The following is a 24130-nucleotide window of genomic DNA, read 5'->3' as shown; positions in this document are numbered from 1 at the left end:
GAATACAAACTAGACACACATGTGAAAGTTTGCTTCCTCACAATGAAAGAGCGTCTGCTACTACGGATCCTAGGAGGGCCCAGAAGTAGGCAGAGATGTCTCTAGCCGGAGGAGCCAGTAGGGACCTCCCTGGGGTGAGCTCTGCTATCAGGACTGGATAGATCAAGACTGGGTCGGGGAAGGGGTGAAGGAGTTGAGGGGTGATGAGGGGTCTTGGATATACAGCAATGAAGGTGTTGGGAGTGGGAAGAAAGGCAAGTTAGTTGTTGAGCCTTTGGGGGCTGGGAGTGCTTGCAGCAGAACTCAATAGGAGAGTGAGTCAGGGCTTGCCCAGGCTTTATGATTGGATGGAGCGCTGAGGAAGGGTTTTGGGACAGCAAAATTCTAATAACGCTGACTCAGCACCGAGGGGGTTTACCAAGCAGGGGACAAGGCCAGGCAGAGAGAGTTCTCTAGACCTACTGAATATGCAAAACACAGGGAGCTATCCTCCGTTACCCATTCAGTTTCAGAAAGCAAGGGATTTAAGACATCATTCTGAATGCTCTTTGAATTCTGTACTTTGTTAGCCCTCCCCTATTTTGTAAATGAAAAAATAAAGGTTTTGTCATTTCTGTGGACAAAGGTACTAATCTGTGGGAAAGACTTCATTGATCGACACTGAAAGGCACATGCGCCCTGTGTTTCAGTGTCCACCTCGTACATTTCATAGCTTACATTTCCTTTTACATGAGCCAATAAGATCAAAACCAAGAAAGTCTACTCGTTGCCGCCTGCTGTGACAGTGTTCTCTAGCGTGCTAATTTAAGACCTCCTATCCCTCACTATGGCAAGTGACAAATCCCCACCCTCAGTACTAAACACGAATGCAGAAGTCAGTCCTTGATTCTCATTCCTGATGAAGAACATGCACGCCAATAGCAAAAACTCGATGAGTAGGTGGGAGACTTTAAAAATGACCAGAGGATTCTGGATAAGGAGTTGAAACAAACAAACAAACAAACAAACAACAAACAAATCAGTTCTCAAAAAACAATTCTCAGGTATTTCTAGAAATGATAGTTAAAAGATTTTTTTAAAAAGAACAACGTAACAGCAATGACCAACTGGACCCCCCCCACCCTGCGTGATCAGAGACCTTTCCACACAATCGATCCATATATGGTTGGACGTTGCCTTTGCTTATGTGCAGCTTTGTGGTTCAGCATAATGTTTGTGGCTTGGCCTCAGTGCACTAGACCTCCCCAACTCGTATATTAGAGATGGAGATTTTCTTTTATTAGCCTTTTGAATTTGCAATGCAATAGGCTTTAGGGGATTTGAACAGAACATCAACTTCATGTTCACTATTCCACTCATCTGGTCGTAGCCTCATAGCTCCAGACTCATCGCACAGCACATTCTTTCCCGCTCCCGGCTGACCTCTCTTCACAAAGGACTCTGTTTGGAGAAAGACACCCTCCCTCAGGCTCTGGCTGACCTTATGCTCTTGCACTGATGGGGTACCCTTTTTATGGTTCTATATTTGTTTGACTTTAATTTTGGTTGCATTCTTTTTTGCCTAGACTTGCTACTTTAGCTTTTGTAGAGTATTTTCAAAATGCTTTTTATGTTTCCTAGGCATCGAGATGATTAGTAAATGCCTCAGAGTCATAGCCTCAGTGAGGCTGAGATGAAATCTCTCTCCTTCTCACTCACAGACATGAACTGCTCAGATCTCCATTTTCCCTCCATAATATCTTTCACATATTTATTTTTTTGTTCTCACAGCTGCCAGAGACAACTGGTCTACCTGCCTAGTGCCACACTTTCTGGTAAATCTCTGAAACATTATGATTATAATACTTCTGTGCTTAAGCATCTTTAGTTGATTGTCACTCAAAAGAAGCTCTGTCTAACCTACACTTTTCACAGCTCTGTGTTAATAGACTACTGATACTGTAGATTTATTCAAGTGGAAACGATTTGCAATTCTCCAAAACTTTAGAATGTGACTTCTTTTTAAGATGGGTTGTTTCGTTGAATGTTCAAGTATAGTCCTTCTCATCTTCCCTGGGTCTTCAGTTCTATTATCCAATTCTGTTTCTCAGTAGGTATGTGGATTTGCTCTTAGACTTGAATCACAGTAAGCTTTTCCATGAAAGACTCCTGTGCTCTGTTTCACTGTCCAACAAGACTCATGGGCCTTGTGTTTCACTGACCGCCTTATACATTTAATAGCTTACATTTCCTTTTACATGAGCCAATAAAAACAAAACCAAGAAAGTCTACTCATTGTTGCCACCTGCTGTGACAGTGTTTCCTCTAGAGTGCTAATTTAAAACAACCTATCCACAACTATGTCAAGTGACAAATCCCCACCCTCAGTACTAAACACGAATGCAGAAGTCAGTCCTTGATTCTCATTCCCGACGAAGAACAAATATACCGATAGCAAAATCATTTATACTCAGATAGTGGGCTGATTTGGCATTTGGATGCTACTAATAATGTGATCTGTGACACTAAGCCCAAGAATTTATATGTAGGTATTTCTTAACAATGATCTCTGAGACAAACTATTATTTCTTGAATTCAATAGCAATGGTGTCAATAGGAAATCCTCAAAAAATTGGGAGGACACTTAAAAAAAAAGAATCTAATATCATGATAAGCAGAGGGATCAAGTGACTTCAGATGACAGGGCAGTCAGTTACCAAAGTGACAGGGAAAGAGCAAAGAAGGAACAAGAAAGACAAAAGAGAATGCCATTTTGTTTTTTAATTTGCATTTCCTTTCAAGTGCTGAGAGGATCTTGAGAAAGGAATGTGAGCAGACAGGAGAGGGTGGGCTATACCAACTTAAATTTCTTTGCTTGGTTGAGTTTCCTTAGGAGGTCTCTCTTAAGGGACAGAGTCTGACCAGTGTTTGTTTCAGGAAAGCAGAGAGGGTAGCAGTCTGCTGGCACTTTGCCATTCTCTCTTTCCCCTGAACTCTCCAGATAGCATAAGTTCAGAGGATGTGGACAAGGGTGGATGTAGGCCTTTGAACGTGGAGCGCAGTGAGAGATGGCCTCAGACATTTATTTCCCAAGGATCACATTCAAGAAAGGTGACCCAAGCAAAGTCTTTGCATAGTCATAATCTGCACAGGAGAACTGACCAAAGGATAGAAAATACACAGGCCTTCAGATACAGGAATCTAACTGGGAGGTCCAGAAATGGCTCCCTTAGGGTTCAAAGGATTCTGTGCATTTCCCTTGCATCTTTTAAAATTGTGCACTGACTGAGGAACATGGACATTCGTGTAGGTCTTGAAATGTAGACCCCCTCTATAGAACTATACATCCCTTCATTATCCTGTATGTTCTAGAAATAGACAGAGTGCAAGCTCATTTTCTTTTGTTCTTTGCTTTGTATTCTTGCTCTCTCTCTCTACACACACACACACACACACACACACACACACACACACACAGAGAGAGAGAGAGAGAGAGAGAGAGAGAGAGAGAGAGAGAGAGAGAGAGAATGGATGTGCAGTAAAGGAAAAGATTAGGATTGGGAGAACTTCTTTTCAAGGTAGGTATTTTACTTACAAGGAAATTTCATGTATTACTGTAAGTGGTTATTGTTACCACCAGCATCCTACTACACAGGATTCTAGGTTCAACAGAGATGTCATATGTATCATTGTTTCAGCAAAGGAAATTTGGTAACTTTTAGTAAATGTTTTTTATGGGATTAGTGTTGACAGAGGCCAAGAAAAACTGGAAGAACGACAACGTCACAGATGTGTTACAGCAATAGGAAAAATTTCCTTACTAAGAAACCTTTCATTTCATAAGAGCAGTTCTGCGGCTTGCCAAACATCGCAGTTGGGAGAGACACATTGGTTGTGGAGTCTAGTCCAGAGCCTTTCTCATTTGACCAAAGCTGTTTCACAGAAAAGGAAAAGGATGCAGAGAAAGAGGAGGAAGAGGAGGAGGAAAAGGAAGAGAAGAAGGAAGATTGGAAGAAGAGAAAGAGGAAGGGGAGGAGGAGCAGGAAGAGCGGGAGGAGGAAGAGGAGAGGGAAGAGGAAGAGGAAGAAGAGGAGGGAGAAGACCAGGAGAAGCAGAAGAAGGAAGAGGGCAAGGAAGAGGATAAGAGAAGGAGGAAGAAGAAGAAAAAGAAGAGGAGGAGGAATGTGGCATCAAGTAGAGTTACAAAAAGGTACAGGGAGCCAATGACATTCATGACTTGGGGGTACGAGTGAATGCAAAGATAAAACAGTGGCAGCAAACCATTGTTCAGTCTATCTACTTAGACTATTGCTTAGTAAGTGGGTAGACTTGGAATGTAAAAATAAGGGAAGACTGAGACTAATATGCTGTCTGTCCATGAGCTCTGAGACAGAAAATGGATACTGTTCAGTTTCAGGAGGGAAGAGGGATGGAAGCCAAGGGAGCAATAGAAAAGTAAAGGGGGCTGGGGCTGGGGCTGGGGTGACAATTCAGTTTGTAGAGTGCTCGCCAGGCAAGCATGAGGACTTGAGGTCCAACCCCAGTACAACAATGCCACTAGATGGTGGCATGCTTGCAACCCCATGTGCTGTTTAATCCCAGTATTGGAGACGTGGAGACAGGCAGAATCCTGGGACTTGGTGGCCAGCCTAGTCAACTTGGGTGACCTCTAGGCCAATGAGAGGCCCCATATATACATACACATGAATATGTGCGTGCACACACACAAAAGACAAAGATAGAAAGTGATAGTCCGTACGAGGAGAGGTGATCTGAACATTCCAAAGAGTTAGGGTTTAAGAAGGTGGATCCTTGAATACACGGTACCCCCTTTACTTCCACAGGAAGCTCAGACTGTGGGGATGTTTTTCACAGCCTCCCCTGCTACCGGATCTTCTACAGAACTCTTCACTGTGCTCTCACTCACTCTTAATTTAGTTTTCTCCGTAGCTCCCTCATCACACCCACTTCTCAGGGAGTGGTTTTCTCCTAAGATCTGGCCAGTATATTTCTCTCTCTTTCTTCTATTGTTATTTTAAGTCTAGCCAAGTTCTTGAAATCATGGCCTTCCTGTGTCAGACTTCTGGGGGATAATGGTGCTCAGTAACAGACAAGTCCCCAGACCGACCCTTTGATCCTGTGTAACAGTGTGCTGTGGGGACTTACATTCCTAACTTCCAAATGGGAACTACCTGTGTATCCTAGTGCTTTCCTGCCTTTGCTATCTATGCCGGGAAAACAGAGCCTCTCTGAGAGTGTCCTGTCTCGTCATCTCCTCATGATCAATTCGTTTTGATTAGTGATTAGTGTCTAGTCTGGATTCAGTCCTTTGGCTGAGTGGGAAGGATTGAGGCTCCTGTATAGGTGTTCACTAGACCATCCCAGGATTGAATTGGAGAAAGATGCACCATTCTAGAAAGTTCTCAGTTGTCAACCTTTAGCTCTGCAACAATAGGAAGGGGAAAGCTATCCTAGTCTGTCTGCATGGGAAGCTCTTCTTCCCAGATGATCATTTAGAGTGTCCAGTGTGTGTCTTGGCCTTTGGGTAAATTATCTGACAGCTAATTTGCAAGGGAGGCTGATGATGTGCTGTAAGGCAAACCTATCAGAGCACCTATCGAACGTAGAGAGAGGGGAGTCCAAAGAGGAGGTTGGATGGTTCATTTTGAGCTGTTATGGAGCAATTTAGCGCCTTGAGAACATTAGTTGGCTGAGCGATTATACTGGAAGGGATGATGTAATGCTCCTGCCATGGACATGTTGGAGCTGATGCACCAGAGCCTGTAAAAACTGCTTTCTATTTTTGCTTTTTTTTTTATTGTTTTTAAACCTAGACTACTGAAAGGACTTGGAATAAATCAAATATTGCCTTTATCGTGTTTAGGCGAATGTTTGAAGTGTACTATAGCTGGCCACTTTATTCAACTGCCCACATAGTTCTCAATGTTTCCTGGGACACGCATTTTGGTTAAAGAGAGAGAGAGAGAGAGAGAGAGAGAGAGAGAGAGAGAGAGAGAGAGAGATTGAGATTCAGTCCAACCACTGGATTGAAGTTGGGGACCCCTATGGAGGAATTAGGGGAAGAATTGAAGGAGCTGAAGGGGAGGGTGATCCTATAGGAAGACCAGCAGTCTCAACAAACTGGGACCCCTGGGAGCTCCCAGAGACTGAGCCACCAACCAGGCAGCACACATTGGCTGGTCTGAGGCCCCCAGCACTACATAGTGGAGGACTGCCTGGTGTGGCCTCAGGGGGAGATGTGCCCAATCCTCGGGAGAGTTGAGGACCCAGGGAAAGGGATGCTGGGGTGGGGAGCACCCTCTCAGAGGCAAGGAGGAGGGAGAACAGGGTAGCAAACTGTGGGGGGAAGCACTGGGACGGGAGCAGTGGCTGGAATGTAAATAAATAAAATAATAAATAATAAAAAAGAGGTAAGGCAAACCTATCAGAGAACCAGACAAAACAGAAACAATGGAAGGTGGTGTGAGGATTGCCCCAGGATGTTCATCTATCTGTGGATGAAATCTCCCCTCAGTCAGTCCTGAGTTCCTAAATGCTGTCTGTCTTCCACACGGAAGAAAAACATGGGGAATATTGAAGGGAGCCCAAGGGCCAGTGTAAGTCGCATATTTGTAAAATGGGGATGTAGTTTTTAATGTAGTTTTTGGTCATAAATAACGACTTGTGGCTTGCCAGGTGCTTTTGAGGGGTCCTCCTCAGTCCTGTCAGGTGGAAGCTCTGTCTAATCAATTCGTGCATCAGCTGTGGTCAGATGGACCACTGTGCAAGAACACACCGCTGCTGCGAGATTTGTTACCAACAAGCAAAGGATGCATCTTTCCTAACTCGGAATAATTACCTTTGAGTTTCCTTCCTCTATCTGTGCCTTCCGAATACTGTTTTGGATTTGAAAGTGCCCTAAGGGTCCCATAGCCAGCTAGCATTTATACCCAGCTCCTCTTTGAGGTCCCCCCCCCCCCGTACTCTCCTAGGGTATCAGAATAGGTGGGGGAGGGCGAGTTGTGGGTTTGTGCCATGGGCACAGAGTTGGGTTCATTAGAAAGAAATGGTTCAGAAGCTCGTTCTGAAATTGCAAAGCGTGAATGAGGGTCAATAAAGAACCCAAATGAGGAGCTGGAGACCCATATATACCTACATAAACAGGGAAAAGCTGAAACTCATTTATTTGCTCTGTAAATCTGAATATAGCTCACAAAAGATCACACTCAGCTCCACACATACACAGCTCCAAATAATCAAACTCCCACGACAGGAGAGTCGTCACTAACCCACTGGTGTGCATGTGCCTATCAGCTAGAATTCATGGCTTTTCCCTACGGTGTCTACTCCCCCCTGAAGAAGTGCCTCTAGACATGCCCGAGCCCTTTGGGTTTTATGTGGGCAAGCAAGCAGAGAGCTGGAAAGTGCCATTTACTAGTGAATAATTTATCCCGTCGCCAATCCCACACCCTGGGTTTGCTTCTGTGTGCATTCAAGTGTAAGAACTATGGATTTACTTTGGGTATGAGCTTTTTAAATAATACATTTTTAGCAGGTAAGATCTTTGTGGTCTCTCTGGAATTGCTTTAACTAAGAAATGAGAGTTCAGGGCAATTGTTTTTAAAGACTCGTTGCCAGGTGTGGTGGTGCGTCCCTTTAATCTCAGAGCACCAGAGGCAGAGGCAGGCAGATCTCTGAGTCTGAGGTCAGAGTGGTCTAGGGAGCAAGTTCCTGGTCAGCTGAGATTACATAGAGAAACTGGGGCGGGGGTGGGGTGGGGAAGGAGGGAGAGAGAGAGAGAGAGAGAGAGAGAGAGAGAGAGAGAGAGAGAGAGAGAGAGAGAGAGAGAGCGCTCGAGAATACTAGGCTTATCCTTATCAGTGTATAGCACACTCACACAGTCAGCCTTCTTTCTGCTGACCATCGAGCCAGGAGAAGACGAGGTCAGAGGCAACTACCTTGTAGATAATTCTTCACCCCCTGAGACATAGCTCCTAGACACCAAAGCTGAGTGAAAGCCACCAGACACTGGATTCTAGCAGCATGTCTAAAAGTACCAGGTACTTTTTAAAGGAGTCCTAATGAGAATGGAACAACCACAGATGCCCTGGAGAGAAACTGCCACAGGCAGGTCTAGAGTATTTTTTTTTTTTTTTGACATGAAAGCTCTTGTGCTCAAGAAACCACCTATCTACCCTAAATTAGAGTGACTTGCCTGACTTACTGGGGGCTCAAAGGAACTGCAAGCTGGAATCACCCCCTCCCCCTCAACCCTTTCTCATACCAGGTACAACATATTGAACTTATATTTAAATGAAGAGATGTTTGCTTTCCTTTAAGGCCTGTCTGTCTGTCAGTCAGTCTTTGAGGATAATTTTGTAATTTTATTTATGTACAGAAAACTTAGCCATGTATATTTAACCCAGTTCAGTGGCAAGTTCTTCAGCCTTTGCCATTTTCAGCATTGGTGATGCGAAACACAGATTTAGGACCAAGCACATTGGTCCTCCAGCCCCCACCAGCTTAGACAAAGCACCCTTGTCTTCCGAGTGATCCCATGTGAAGGCAACAGTGGTGCATGCCTTGCGGTGGACCAGGCGCCCAACATGGCCTTTTCCTTGATGATGCAGTAGGGCCCCTCCCCTATCTTTCACCACAGGACAGGCAGGAAGACCACCAGCTCAATGGGCTCTACGTCATGGGCATCGCCACCAGCTGAGCCTTCTTGTTCTCCACCAAGGTGGTGACTGTATTGACCCCTGCTTGGAGGACAGGCGGTCTCTTAGTTGGGACGTCCCTTTTGTCAGCAGCTTTCTTCTCAGCTCGGGCCAGCAGCCTTTGCTTCTTCCCTTGCTTTACCTCTGGCCTGTACTTGTGGGTAAGCTTAAACAGCTGGGAGCAGTTTGCTGGTCCAGGGCTTGGGCTAAACTGGTTAATGGCAGGAGGTAAAGCACTTTGAGCCGCTTACAGAGGAAGCCCTCGTACCTTATGTCTCTTTTGGGCACCATGTCCTGTCCAATGTTGAAGTCCTTAGGCCTTTTCTCAAATAGGATTCACCATTTTTTGGCCTCCTATTTCTTCACAATGACTGGGGCTGGGGCCACCTTTTCCCTTTAGATATCTAAAGATTTAGAGTTTATCCCTAACCCCTGCTTTTATGAGACAGGGCCTTGCTATGTAGTTCAAACTACCCTTGACCTTTTGGTGTACCCCGGATTGGCCTCAAACTCCCAATCCTCCTACCCCTGCCTCCTGATTTCAGGGATCACGATGCTGGGCCACCACACCTGGCTATACACACAGTTCTTGTGGCCCTCGCTCCTTAAAAGCAATATTTCAGAATAAAATGCTTCCGGTATGAAGTCTTTATTTTTTTTCTCACTCAATTATTTGAGCAAGAAGACCAGGTGAGGATGTTCTTACTTTATAAAGAAAAAGGGAGTGAGCAAACAACTGCTATTGGGTAAACATCAAAAGGTGGACAAGAAAAATGTGAGATATCGATAGTTTTTGTATTAAAGATTGGTGCAGGGGTTTGCACGATCCCAGAGAGCAGAGATCATTTATACAGTAGTTTTTCAAAGGCGCTTTGGGGAGAGCCAGTTCTAGAACGTCCTAAGACTGCTGGATCCTGAACATTCACCCGACTACATCGTTGGCTTTTGCCTCCCATGTTGCTGTGTGTGCGCATGCAACATTCCATGAGTTGTGGGATCCGCAGAGATAACAGCTTGCACTGAAAAAAAAATTCCCCCATTTTCTTTGTACTCACACCAGGACTGCAAAAATGCTAATGGTGTACTCGTGTTTGTACCACCAACGAGAACATAGTAAGATGAAAACAGGCATGGTGCGGAGTCTGAACTTGCCCTCCTTTGGAATTTCGCTGGCAGGCGCTGTGTCAACTCTATTTTTACAGATTGATGGATTCCAGGTCTTCCATCTGCTTCTAGTCGATAAAAGCTTTAATTTCAAACCTTTTTTAGATACTAGGCTAGCTGATAATCTGGCTGTAAACAAATGGGGATTTGGACCGAAAGCTGCCATTTCTTTGTATAGAGGTATTTATGCCAAGAGATGATTACAGACCACCTACCAGCTTAAGGGACTGGTGTGGTGAAAGTCACAGAAAACACGTTTCTTGGTTGGCAATGATCCCCCCAACCCCTGTTACAATCGCCTCATAATTTTGGTAAAACTCTGACCATTGTCAAACCCATCAAACCCCTTCTTTATGAACTTCTTTATGAACAAGTGTCTACATCTGAGGTAGACACAGGGTACCAACATGAAGTGGAGAATCATCGAGGCATCAGTTCGCTAGTAACTACAAAGGCAGAGGAAGTCCTGAGGAGCTAGCTCTCCACAGGTAATAAGGAAGAGGGTCTGAAATCCTCAAGCTGAAGTTGTCCACACGCAACTGTTAGGGCACTGCCTGCTGTCAAGAGGAAGATGATGGGTTAACACAGCCAGGACTGAGGCTCTGAGGAAGGTGAGGAAGAAGGCCTGGCCTTGGGTCTGTGATAAGCAAGCCAGAAAGAGGAGGAACTGGGCTCTGGGCTAGTGATGGCAGGCTGGCTCCCCGAGTCCCCTGAGGAACACACAGGAGGACACTACTGTTCTTTCCTATGTCCTTGTTCTCAATGCAGCTAACTGTGACAGACTAAATTGTAAGTAAGGACAGCTGCTAACAAGAAGAGACCATCCCAGACTACCCCACAGCCTCACTCAACAGGGAAAGACTGCTGCTCGATCTTGGTGGCTGGGGTCAAGTTAACTCTGCCAGGAAAAAGCTCCAAGCCGATCATTTACACGAGAACACTGGAGACACCTGTGGGCCTGGAGGATGGTTAACACTGGCCCAGAGAACAGCCAGCAGACAGCCAAGATCAAGGCTGGAGTCAGAGATGGACAGGGCCAGGATTCAACGGCTCCTAACTGGGTAACTCAAAAACAGCAAAGGATTATTATTATTTTCCTGGTTAAGCACACTCTCTCTGCCTCTGCCTCTCTCTTTCTCTCTCTCTCTCTCTCTCAAACACACACACACACACACACACACACACACACACACACACACACACACACACACTATATGGTCCTGCCAGTGACTTGGGTCATGGAAGCCCAGAGATGAGTTGAGAATTGCATCATCTTGTCAGTCACTCAGAGGCCCCGTCTCATGCTAGAGCACCCACTGAAACTGATTGTGAAGGTCAGGGTGGAGTAAGCAGAAACGGGTCAAGTTCTCTTTGAGTTGAAGTAGGGCCTAGGTTTTCCCGTTTCTTGTCTCCAAGGTTCACAGACAAAATGTGTTGTGCTATGAGAGTGGTAGGCATCCTCCAGCCTCGCAGGCACTCCCAAGAGGAAGCGCCCTCTGCTTGGTGTGCCTTGGAAAGGGGGCTTTACGGGTTCTGACCCTTTGAGGAAGTGGCCGTTTTCCCCAGCATGTAGAGTAACAACGATAAAAGTCGTCTCATTTGGACCTAGCAGTTCTGTATTCTTTAATTCTTCTACTCTTAGATACCTTTATAAAAGCATATGTGGTTCTTAGCAATTTTAAAAATTTATATATATATGCTGAGACTATGTAGAGGAAAATAAATAACACATTGCTTTAAAAAATCAAAAGCTAGGGGCTGGGGATTTAGCTCAGTGGTAGAGCGCTTACCTAGGAAGCGCAAGGCCCTGGGTTCGGTCCCCAGCTCCGAAAAAAAGAACCAAAAAAAAAAAAAAAAATCAAAAGCTGGAGATGAGGTTCTAATATGCAGCTCATTCTGGTTTTTAATCCATGGTGTTGCCCAGGCTAGCCTCAGATTCTCAGTCCACAGCCTGCCTCATTCTCCTGAGAGCTGGGATTATACATAGGTATTACTGTTTTTATTGGTTTTTTAAGTTTACATTTCAAATGTTATCCCCTTTCCTGGTTTCCCATCCATAACCCCTCTAATCCCCCCCCCCCATGAGGGTGCTCCCCCACCCGCCCACTCCTTCCCCGCCTCCCCTCCCCGACATTCCCTACATTGGGGCATTGAGCCTTGGCAGGACCAAGGGCCTCTCCTCCCATTGCCCAACATGTTGCTGCTTTTAAACCAAATATTTCTGCTAATCTTATTAGAAAAGTAACTTGCAAATACTGTTCGGTTGAATCTATTCTTCAAATATACCCGAGAAAGTTTGCGTGGCTATAGTTTAAATATTTTCATAATAACCTTCTGAGATAGTTACTTTTGCTGTCATTTCTTGTTGTGGTTTGCCTTGAAGTTACTGTATTTTGATGCTAATTCCACTGCCCCCAAGGACAGCTGCCTAGTCATGGACTCAGAACTCAGGTGACTTCACCAGAGCCACCTCTCCATTGAATTTGTAAAGTACTGGTGAGGGGCAGGTACAGGATAGAAGGAGGCCTGTCATTGGAGGAGAAGGAAGGATGGGTGGGAGAGAAGTTTGAAGGAAGAGGAGGAGACTAGGAGAGAGAGAGGGAGGAGTCGGGAGCGAGAGGGGGATTAGATTCAGAGAATAGGGTTAGAGAAGACAGTTGGAGACAGTTGAGCCAGTAGAACCTGAGCAGGGGGGGAAAAGCATTGAACAGTTGATATAGTGGGCAGAATGAGTAATGAAAAAACTGGGAAAGGGACTGTTTAAATACACATTGGGGAAATGAGAGAGGAGGAGACAGGAGATGGAGAGAGGGGAGAAGCCATGGCAGGTGATGTTAAGATTCTGCTCTGTGTATTTACAGGTTGTTATTAATGTTCTCAAGGGATAGATGGTACCGGGCTTTGTATGTTTAAGTGGGCAATTATATCTTACCAATTGGATCTAAGTTTACTGTGTTGTGTGTTCTTTTATGTGAGGGTTTGAATGTAGGAAAGTGTGGGGCTGGGCTGTGTTTCTGCCAAGATATCTAGCAGGTATCTGGGGCACTGAGGTGCAGGACCTAGCAGGGTAAGAGACCAACATTACCGTTTTATTTTTATATTTTTACAACAACAATTTCTCTGGCTACACTTTCTCATGGCCTCACACACATGTGTCGTGTAATAAGTCTGTACTGTGGCTTACTAGAACAGTGGTTCTCAACCTGTGGGTTGTGACCACTTCGGGGTTGAAGGACCCATTTAAAGAGTCACATGTCAGATATCCTGCACATTAAGTATTTAAATTACAATTCATAACGGCAGCAAAATTACAGATATGAAGTAGCAACAAAAATAATCTTACAGTTGGGGGGTCACCATCACATGAGGAACACATGAGGGGGTCACAGCTTTAGGAATGGTCAGCACCGCTGTATAGAATGATGCTTTTTCCTATTATAATGCTGACCAGACCAGACCTCTGATTCTTGAAAGTGCTTTTATTTCTCAAAGGATATATATATATATATATATATATATATGTATATATATGGATATATATATTAAATAAAGAAGTATGATTTTTTTGATTCGCCACCTTTTCTTTAAGAAATTAAAAAAAAAAACCCAAATTTGTTTAAACTGTTCCTCATCCCTCCCTTCCCCACGGCACCGTGTGCCGGTTTCTCTGACTCTCCAAGTTTCGATGGCCCTCAGGAAACCATCCTGGCAGCTTCCAGTTCCTGTGTCACCACACGGAGAATCGTGCAGTGTCAGTTTCTGGACCCAACAAGGACATGTTCAAAAATGGCCCACAGAGCAGAGCTCCGAGTCTTAGACAGTACTGGAAACTTAGCCTCTGTTTTCTCTCCCCGCTTTCAACTACATTGAAACCCTACCCGAGGCCCCGCCATCACTGAGGAGCTTCTAATGAGGACAGCTATCCTGCCCAGACCTGTCTAATGGCCGCGCTTTCTCTCCGGTGCCGTCTCCGTCTTTGGCAACAGAACCCGCTATCACTTTGAAAGCCCTGCAAAGGAAGTGCCTTCCATTAACTTCCAATTTATTCCTTTCCTATTGCGATTCTGAAATGAGGGAAAAGGAATGCTAAGAACAGAATTTTAATGTAATTCTTCAATTGAAAAGTTTTGTTCCTCTGACAAAACCATGCCGCTGGGGAACATTCGTTTTATTAAAAGGGAACCTGTCATGGAAAAAGAAAAGCCGCTCCAACTACAGGGGGAACAAAGATTTCTGCAGAGGATCCATTCCAGAGCAGCCTTATGAACAATATTTGTGTATGGGATTCCTTTTTCTAGTCGCTTCTGTTGTGATTTTAGATGTGTGGTCTTGGAGAAAAGACTTCTGCTTCAACATGTCACTGTGAAAAATCACACTAAGGGACTCGAAATTCTCATCCCAAGCACTAGTTTGAATTTGTCAACATGTCCTCTCGGCGCACCTTACTTCGCTCGTGCAATGCTAGCCAAGTGAACCAGCAGTTGAAAACGATCTCACACGCGCTCACTGTAAAGTACACACACCATAAAATATACAACAGCTAATTTTCATTTCGCTCTCCCTGACCTCATGAAAACATGACCAGAATGCATGTCATCTGGCCCACTTCTCCACACAGACGCCCTGGCTTCAAACACCCCCTTCTCCTTCCCCTATGCTTTCAAAATGGTGGCCAATGGTCCCGATTTGCATTTGGTTGCAAAGTCCTTCAAAGTATGGCTTACCTTCTCCAATAACTGATTATGAAAAGCTAAGCCCTCTGTTTGATAAGAATAACATTTGCAGCACACCGAGGTAACCAGCCAAGTTCATTGTGAACGATTTTCAAAGTTTTTCTTCAGTGGAAGCTTCCACCGCAGTCAGCTTTTTATCAACCTGGTAAATCCGAACCCAGAGGGTTTAGGCCTAAAACTAAAGCTACGGTTTGTCCTTTGAAAGGTCTGTCACTAATCTGCTAAGTGTACTTGGAGCAAAATGTCAGTTCCTAAGAAGAGGTAAATTTACCATGGAGCTAAATGAAATGTAATCTCTGAGGCATTTCACATGTATGAGTCTCTTCCAGAGCTCTGCATCTAATTTTCATAATTTTGACTTTTTTTTAGGACCTCAGTAACATAGTTCCTGCCAGTCTTTAGGCATGTAGTTATTATTACAGTCTCTATTGTGATATCAGTATTTTTATAAGCCGAGTAAAAATTTCGTATACTTACTCAAAAAATGTTGTCCATCCAGTTTCGTCACTTTTGGTGGCTAAAAGCCCACTGTTGCCATGGTAAGTAAACAAAACCAGTTCCAGCCCCTGAGCGGTCATGCTTTTTAGACACCCGTTGGTGCCTATGGTCAACCATATCACCTGGTTATCAGGAGACACCACCCGCACCGGCATCCGATTTGGATCCCTTCGGATTCGGAGGGTATTGCCGTTGCTGTCTGTTACGGCGGTGACATCGTTGTCGTTGCTGTAACTAAAGTTATACAGGTAGTCACCCGTGACTAGGCTCACGGTGTACTGGTGAGTACCATTGATGTCAAAGATATAGAGCTCTTGATCAGTTGGGGAGGCAACTTCATAAAAGTTCATGGAGTTAAGTAAAGGTTTGTTCTTTGACACGGCCCGGATCCGGATATTCCCCAGATCTGCAATGTACAGGGTGCCGTCTGGAGAGGCGGCTAGGGAGGACGGGGCGCTGAGTTTGGCGTCTTTGGCGTAGCCATCTCCGGTTTGGTAGCAGTCACAGTTGGCGTCGTTCTTGCAGTCACATTCCGAGGGTATCCCAGCCACTAAGGAGATCTCCCCGTCGGTCGTGACCTGCCTTATTCGGTTGATCTTCTTCTCATCAGTTTCGGTGATGTAAAGGACCCCGCTGTAGGACACGGCGATGGCAGTGGCCGACTCCAGGGTGGTCTGAACCGCATGCTTCCCCACGGGGTACTCCACTCCAGGGACCTGACAGTGCATGGGCCGCCCGGCAGCGATGCGAACTTGCCGGTTTTCGGTGATCTGTAAAACTACGTTATTATCCAGGACGTAAATGGAGTTATCCATGGGGTTGATGGCCAGATCGGTGGGCCATTCCAGTCGTACCTTGGGAAAGAAAGAAATGACTTGCTTGACGATTCAGGGAAGTCAGCCTTAATTTGATAAACTTTTAAAATTGAATAGCCATGGTAAAACAAATCTAAAAAATATGGAGTGGAGATAAATGTAGGATGTAACATCTTATTTAAAAATGCAGTCGGTGCATGAAAAGATTTGCTGGTTTTAGCCAGACAGCAGATGCGCTTCTATGCAGCGAGTCAACAGATACGAACACCCATGCTCCTTTTAGTAGTAATAACAGCCAAATGCCAGGGCTTCTAGGTTATGAATACATTAGTGTTCTATTGTGTTCTCAATCAGGCCAATAGTTAAGTTCCTAATTCTAAATATAAGCCCCTCGGGACTAATCATAGTGTGTTTTCTCTTGTACTCAAGAAGCCCATGCAATCAAAAGATTAGCGATTTAAGCTGTTTTGTTCTTTCTGGAGTATCTGCATGCTGCTACGTTAGTGGGATTTTATTACACATGCTTAGCATTTCTTAGCGTTAATTGTTCTGCATTTCCCCCGAATTCATCAAATGCAGACCCCCAGAAGACTCTATGTTTATATACAACAGAACAGTTGTACCCTAGCCACTCCCATCCCTGTGTAAATGGAACTTAGCACCACTGGCTACCTGAGACAGACTGACAGATCATCCACAGAGCAAATGGAGTCACTCGGAAGCAAGACAGAAAGCTTGGCTTAGCACGGTACCTGGCTGATGTGCATGCTGGTGTCACAGGTTAAAGGTCGGGCTGACGTGAGGTCATTGGAGCCCAGGAGAGTGGATATGATTCCATTTTGATCAACCTTTCTGATCATGGTTCCATCAACAAAGTAGATCAGCCCATTCTTATCGATCGCCATTCCTTTGTCGAAGAGAAGTGAGTGTTAGTATTTTTTTTTTAATGATTAATTTTGATTAAACATTTAGGCCCCAGTGACAAATTCAAAGCTTATCCCTGGTAATAAAATGTCTGTTAGGTAGCAGGTAAGACTGCTGACTGTAAAATCTTAAGAAGAGATGGGGGAAAAAAAATCTCCTACACAGGCATTTACAATTCAAATACATTTATATAAAGAAACACAACAAAGCATTCAAATCTCGAAGGATCTCTATCAAGTGTGAGGACCTCATAGGTACGGAACCTGTAGGTTTCAAATACAGAGTAATATTTATGGTCCCAAGGTAGGCCGTACGTTATAGAGACAGGCTTACATTCTATTAGAGTCAACTTACAGTCATGACACTCTTTGCAACAAAGACAGACCCGAGTCGGGGTTAGCGTTTAGCTGACCTTCTTACAATAGAATCTGCTAGTATGAATAATTCAGCATAGCAAATATTTTTTTTCAGCCCCTGCTCACATAATCCTCCCTGCTTATAATGAAAATCACAAAGTTTCCAAACCGAACCGCATCGTAATGGAGGGCATAATACGCGGGCGAGGAGTCAATCTTGACTCCTTTAAAGCTTTTATCGCACAGAATTTTTAGCCCATTACTTCCCCAAATTCCTCATAGCAAGCAGTTTTTTTTTCCCATGGCATAGAGACAAAAGTTGAACAGCCCTGAAGTGGGTGAGAGCTAACGGGGTTGCTTAGCGATGGTTTTACAGAGGCCTGGGACTCAGTCACGACAAGTAAATTCCAGGACAATGAAGGGCTCTGAAGTTTACTAGGACGTGACGTGAATGACGGAGTGCGGCCTCAGTCTTTGAAAAGTCGAAAAAAGTTGTATGATGAGTTTTGTTTTTAAACGATCCAAAACCTTATATTTACTGTAAAAATCGACCTAGCTTCCAGCAGCTACATGCTAAGTGGCTTTTAGAACAGTAGATGGGATGCAGCTCTCTAGAACATACTTGGAGATAACTTGAGAACGTTAGACTCTGCATTAAACAATCAGGTACTAGATGGATTTTATATATGAAAAATATAATATTTTAATATACACACATACAAATATAATAAAATATAAAAGTAAAGTAAAAAGCAAAGCCTAAATTGATAATTTCCAGTACCTTTGGGACTCATGAGTGTTGCTTCTACAGCTTTCCCTCCATCCCCACACCGGGCCTCGTCAAAGGGAAGGCACTGCTCCCCGGTGCCTGCAACCACTTCAGCATTTTTGGTCAAGTCTTTTGCTCCTGTGAGTGATTTTGGCCGATAGATTCTGCGGGTGTTAGTATCAGAAACGTACAAATCTCCAGTGACTGGGTCTGTAGCCAGGTAGTATCTGTGAGCTGGGTTGCTACTGTAAAAAGATTCATAGGCAGACATTAGGAGAGAGCCACCCCTCGTACACAGAGGGAGCTGAAAGGTGAAACTAAACATTCTACAGGCTCCAGTGCTTATGAACTGGAGGCCACTGTCACAGGCTACACAGAGACCAGGGTCAGTGACAGTAACCTAAGAGACTGTGATGGGATCTGAGGTAGCAAACCTCTGACATGGGTTATGTTTGAGTCTGTGATAGTTTCCTTTCTGGCTTGATGTCCAGGACTCAACAACTTACCGCCACCACTATTTTTAATTTAGTTGATCATTACTGTGCTTTACGTTTTATGTGTATGGATGTTTTGCCTGCAAGTATGTGTGTGTACCATGTGCATGCCTGGTGTAGGAGGCCAGAGGAGGGTGTCAACTCCCTGGAACTGGAGTTGCAGACTGTTGGGGGCTGCCATGGAGATGAGGAACCAAAGGTGGGTTCTCTGAGAGAACAAGGCCTCTTAACTATGGAGTCAACTCTTCAGTCCCTACTAACAGCCATTCTTAAAGACAAGGAACTCTGGAGTTATGCTGGAGCCTAAGTCAAAGAAGCAAGTTCTTTCCATTCCCCCCAGTGGATAGATGGAGTTTATTCCAGGGAAAGACTGCTTTGACACATTCTCCACTGACTTAACAGACGACCAACTTTTGCTTTTGCTATACAACAACAACAAATGCTACCTTGCAAAGGTAGCATCGTGACCTTCTTAGTTGCACTGTCACAATCCAGAAAAGCAAATGGTGCTGATACAAGGTTCAGAACTCTGGGGCTAAATGAGATTACACATTCAAGGCAGAAGGCAATCTCTCAACACTGCTTTCTTAGGAATACAGACTTTTTAGATCGTGTGCCAATATGGTTGTTCTGGAAACGGCTAAAATCAGTTTAAATCACTTGGTTTTTCAGGGAGGATGGTAAGGATGGGACCTCTGAAATAATATGTATCTTTTGATAATGAACTTGGTTCTTTATTTTCTCTCTCTGTCTTGTGCCCCCTTTCTCTCTTCCTTCCATCTCCTTAGAAACACAAAGAGCCAAACTCTTATTTACCCTTGTTTTGTATCTGGACATGTGAGATTGTGTCTCTTGGAAATGTCAAGAGATGGTATATATACCTGACGTCTTATCAGCATGGCTGCCTAAGGGTAGCATCAACAGACATGCTAACGTAACATGGGGATAGCCTGTGAGGCCTCAGCCCTACACAAAGAACCACAGGCAAGCAACTGAGGAAGACTGAGATCAGAAGAAATAACAGTCTTCCCAGGGAAGAGCACGCCAGTTGGTTACGCACGCACGCACACACGCACGCACGTGCACACACCGCTACCACCACCACCACCACCACCACCACTTAAAGAACAGAAGCCATTGATTTTAAAGAATGCAAGGGAGGAATTCATATGAATTTGGAGGGTGGAAAGAGGGAAATTATGTAATTATATTATAATCTCAAAAAATTATTAAAAACATGTAGTATAAGCCTTAATGTGAACATTTTAATTATAAAAGTGGTACAGAAGATTTTTATTACTAATTATTAAACTGTTAGGAGACAATTCTCATTCCCTAATGTTCTTTTTAGTTATTTTTCCTGCACGTGTGTATGGCATAGGTGTGTGCATGCCTATGTGTTGTGTGTGTTGATGAGGGGTGCCGCCTTCTTATGTCTGCTTCTGCTTTTTTTTTTTTTTTTGAGATGGGGCTTCCACTGAATCTGGAGCTTGAAAAGTCAGCTAAGAGCTGTCCGGGAGGGCCTGAGGTCCGCCTGCCTCTGCCCCTCAGTGCTGTTTTCCCGTGGGTGCTGGAGGTTTTGTTCCAGGCTCTCCTGCTTTCATAGTGAGCAGTCTCACGGTACCACCTCTCGTTTCATGGCTATTATAAGTGGTGAATGTGTGTAGTTTACTCTAAGAGGCTTTTCTCACAACAACAGGTTAGAATTTCTGCTAGTGTTTCTCCCACTGGAAGGGGAGCATAGGAGACATACTAAGCTGGAACCCACAATTCTTAATTATTTACTCTTGTCCTGTCTAATGTGACATTTCAATATGCCTTTCATAATGCTAAAAGGTCTCACTTGCTTCCTGAAAATGTTGGGGCGGGGAAAGTCTCAGAATGTAAATAGATCCAAATTTGCTTATTTCTGCTGATAAATGAGCAATTTGGGATACACTAAAGTATTAGAGCGATGTCTGGGATCATCTTAAGATGTCTCTTAGTTGTTCCAAGGTTTATTGTAACAAAGTCACAGGACCCATGCATACTTTCTAACTATGTCCTTCATTTTGCTACATTAGATTTTGGCTATCTGAGTATTGGGGAGTAGATCTGCTGGATAATGAATCTCCTCCCTTCCTTGACACACAGGGGCTTCATTTTCTTTTTTCTTTTGAGACATGGTCTCATCATATAACCTAGGCTGGCCTTGAGCTCACACTGTAGCCTAGCCTGGCTTCAAACTCATTGTCTACTCCCTCTACTTCTGCTGTGCTGGGATTACAGTTTGCCTCAGTGTCCTGAAGACACAGACACTTGTGAGTTAAGCTGCACATCTTTATCCGATGAGTGTAAGGTCTCACAATTCCTCTGTTTAGAACAGTTTGGTAGAGCTCATGGTCCAAGAGTGGTGGTGCAGTCTCAGCTGGGAAAGCTACCCTTAGACCATAGCATCACGTAGGTGGGAATACATCTCCACAGGGCTTCTAAAATAGAACAAAAATGATACCACCAATTGACATGACAACATGGATGGGGAAATTTTACAAGGTCTGACACCTAGAAGAAGAGTTACAGTCTACCAGTAAAGGGAGGAAGGCAGGGAGGGAGGGAGGATGGAGGGAGGGAGAGAATATGAATATATCAGTTTTCTTCATGGATGAGCTTCTCTGACAGGTTATATAATCCCAAGTGGTCGGCTCTAAACTCATGTGCATATGAATAACACACTATGGACTCAGCAGTATGCACACACAGACATACACAAATACACACACGCATAAATACACACATACGCACACGCACATAATAATAATGAAGTCACAAAACTGAGGGAGCACAGGACTGGTAAGTGGAAGATGTAGAAATTATGTAAATATGGCACTTATGTATAAAATTCTAAAAACAAAGTTAAGTAAAATCCCTGACAGACACCCCCACCAAAAAAAAACCAAAACCAAAACCAAAAACAAAAACAAAACAACCTAGGATAAAAGTGAGTTTGAGAATTTTTAGTTGACAGTTGACAGAGGAGTTCTGAATCACAAACACAGCAGGGGTTTGACTCAGGCCACCTCAAGCATTCCCTGACAGGGTGCATTAGCAGCTGCTTTCTAGTGGCCCAGAGGTCATCGAGGGGCTGGTGTTTTGGTACAGAGGGGCTGTGAGCTTCAGATGAGACACACATCTAGTATGTAATCTGTGGTCATGCTGACTGGAAGCCGTCTGCAGTTGGCCACAAGGCACAGGGATTTACAAAGACTGAGTTTTGGGGAAATCTTTGTTCAACAGTAGAAACAGAGAGCATTTCTGGTATTGATTGAGATTTTGCTGTTTTAGAGGGTTTAAAATGGTGATCGCGACTAACAGCAAAAAGCAAGGACGTGAGCTCAAGCCGACATCTCCTGAACCCTGCACCTTGATTCTTTTTTTTTTTTTTTTTTTTGGTTCTTTTTTTTCGGAGCTGGGGACCGAACCCAGGGCCTTGTGCTTCCTAGGTAAGCGCTCTACCACTGAGCTAAATCCCCAGCCCCCTGCACCTTGATTCTTAACTCATGCAGGATGACCCAGATGCCAGTTATTAAGACACCTTTCCTATAACCTTGCCTACTGGACACAGATCCAGGGGCCAGTGTGGGCTGGGTACATTTATGTTCTCCTAATTCAGCCACCTTAGAGGAGGGAAAACTTGTGGAGAACAGCACAGAGAATACACACTATTAACACCTTTATCTTTCCACTGGGAAGGTGCCACAGCTCTTAGCGCGCAGGGCATAAGAAGAAGCAGAACAAATTCTGTTTATGTCTAAAAGCGACGCTGCTTAGATCGTGGTAACCAGAAGACCGGATGACTGTAAACTGTGATTGCTTAAAATTCTTAATTTGGAACTAAAGGAATTTGAACAGGGGTAAGCCAAAATTTACTGTCTTACTAAAGGGGTCTGTTCACAAAGTAGTAAGCATCAGAGAGGCGGTGTTTAGAATATCAAACAGAAACCCATTTTACAATCATTTTTAGTATCCCCACTTAAGAGACATATTAAATGATACCCGAGTATGACTAACTACAACCAAGGAATTTCATCCTACAGAATATTTTAGAAGTACTTAAGAACTTGGCATGACAGCATCCTATTTGAGTCTTTAAGTAATAAGACGGCATCTTAATATTCTTGGCCAGTATTTTTATTAGGGTTTCCATTAGTATAATTAATGACAGTTTATGGTGCATGAGGCACAGGAAGAAGACCGGAAGCATGTCCTCTATGTGTACCGAATCCTCTATAATTGACAGTGCCATTCCTATATGTGGGATTAGGCGCATTTTGTGAGTTCCTTTCTTCCTACTGCCTGCTCCTGAGGCGCTCACAAGTGCTCTGTAACGTAAGTCAGGCTGGCAAACAGGAGGGCATTGCTGACAGGAGTTCATTTTCTTCCTGAGTTCTATTTCCTTCCTTCTGCCATCCTTTCCTTTAAATAAACGTCTTTCTTCTTGTACTGAGGATGGACAGGAGGGCCTCACCCACTCAGGGCAAGCGCTCCCCTGCAGAGGCATCATGCACGCTCAAGCCTTTTCTACGCATTTGTTTGTTTTTTTCCTGAGAGGTCTCAGTGACTTTCCCAGGCTGACCTTGAACTCAGCCTCCTGAGTACCTAGGATGACAGGCCTGTGTCACTAGGCTTGGAAGCGATTTCATAAAAATAAGGAAGCTCTAATGGATTTAAATATTTTGATCTCTCTCAGGTCATTTCAGATAGTTATTAAACACACATTAATTTCGTCGATGATGTCATTATCTGTTTAATGAACGGGGCTCAAAATCCTCATATGCTTTCTACATTTTTGCCTTTCCATTTTTTTCCTCCTCACTCTGTAGGCGACGGTGGCTATAAATTTGCAGTGCTCTGGTGCCTTGGCCTCCCCAGCGCTGGGATGTGCCACTGGGTGAGGCTTCCCTTCATCTTTCTAACTACACAGTCTGGCTTCCTACGGCCAACTTCACTGCTCAGCCTTCTCTTCAGGCACGCTGACTCTCGTGGTCTGGCGCATTAACTTCCTAAGCGATCTTATCAAGCACATTAATATTCCTAGCAGGTCACTTTGAACATGACACTTGTTCATGACCCTAAACCATTTCCCCACTCTGAGACATTTTTTTTCAGTGAGCTCAAAGCGACGTTCGGCAAGCTGATCGTAACTGGCTTCACCCACACCTCACTGTTACCCACATGAACCCCTGCTTTATTTGGGTAGGCCTGATTGGAATACCTTGCTCACTTTGTCTTAGATCCCAATCTAATTATTTCCTCTCCACTGTTTCCCCATCCCGTGAATGCCTTTCTTCTTGCTGTCCTGATCGAGCAGATTTTATTTTTAGATCTAGCTCAAGTATCAACACGTTCTGGAAACTTCCTGATTATGCCGGTATCTCCCAGTTTTGTTTTCTGCCAAGAACCATGTCCATGAGATATGACATGTTAAAAAATAATGCTGATGATATCAGCTGGTCACATACGTGTCTAGTTTGTTATTATATGAGAGTCTCTGAGAGCTTTGTCATAGATTACCATTCCCACATGGGGACCGATCATTTAACAGTTTTAACGCTCATCCAGTGGCGATTCACATTGCAAAGGTCCTGCCTGGGGGGCGGGGGCACAGAAAGGAAATGTAGAAGCTCAACTGTGGTCAGAATGAC

General features: G+C 44.2%; 1 protein-coding gene across 22 annotated transcripts in view; it reads right to left on the bottom strand.

Annotated features, from left to right (window-relative positions):
* The window catches only part of Tenm3 (teneurin transmembrane protein 3), a 2726621-nt gene that overhangs the window by 38265 nt on the left and 2664226 nt on the right, over nucleotides 1–24130 (bottom strand). For all 22 annotated transcript variants that reach the window (XM_063275416.1, XM_039094506.2, XM_039094513.2 and 19 more), the window contains 3 exons: nucleotides 17968–18200; nucleotides 16659–16813; nucleotides 15071–15945 (listed from right to left, as the gene is read on the bottom strand). In XM_063275416.1, coding sequence (XP_063131486.1) covers nucleotides 15071–15945; nucleotides 16659–16813; nucleotides 17968–18200 — 1263 coding nt within the window. The remainder of the gene's footprint in view (nucleotides 1–15070; nucleotides 15946–16658; nucleotides 16814–17967; nucleotides 18201–24130) is intronic.

This window comes from Rattus norvegicus, chromosome 16, assembly GCF_036323735.1.
Source record: "Rattus norvegicus strain BN/NHsdMcwi chromosome 16, GRCr8, whole genome shotgun sequence".
NCBI lineage: Eukaryota > Metazoa > Chordata > Mammalia > Rodentia > Muridae > Rattus > Rattus norvegicus.
Note: the sequence above shows the minus strand (reverse complement) of the source record. Positions and strands in the feature narration are given on the sequence as shown.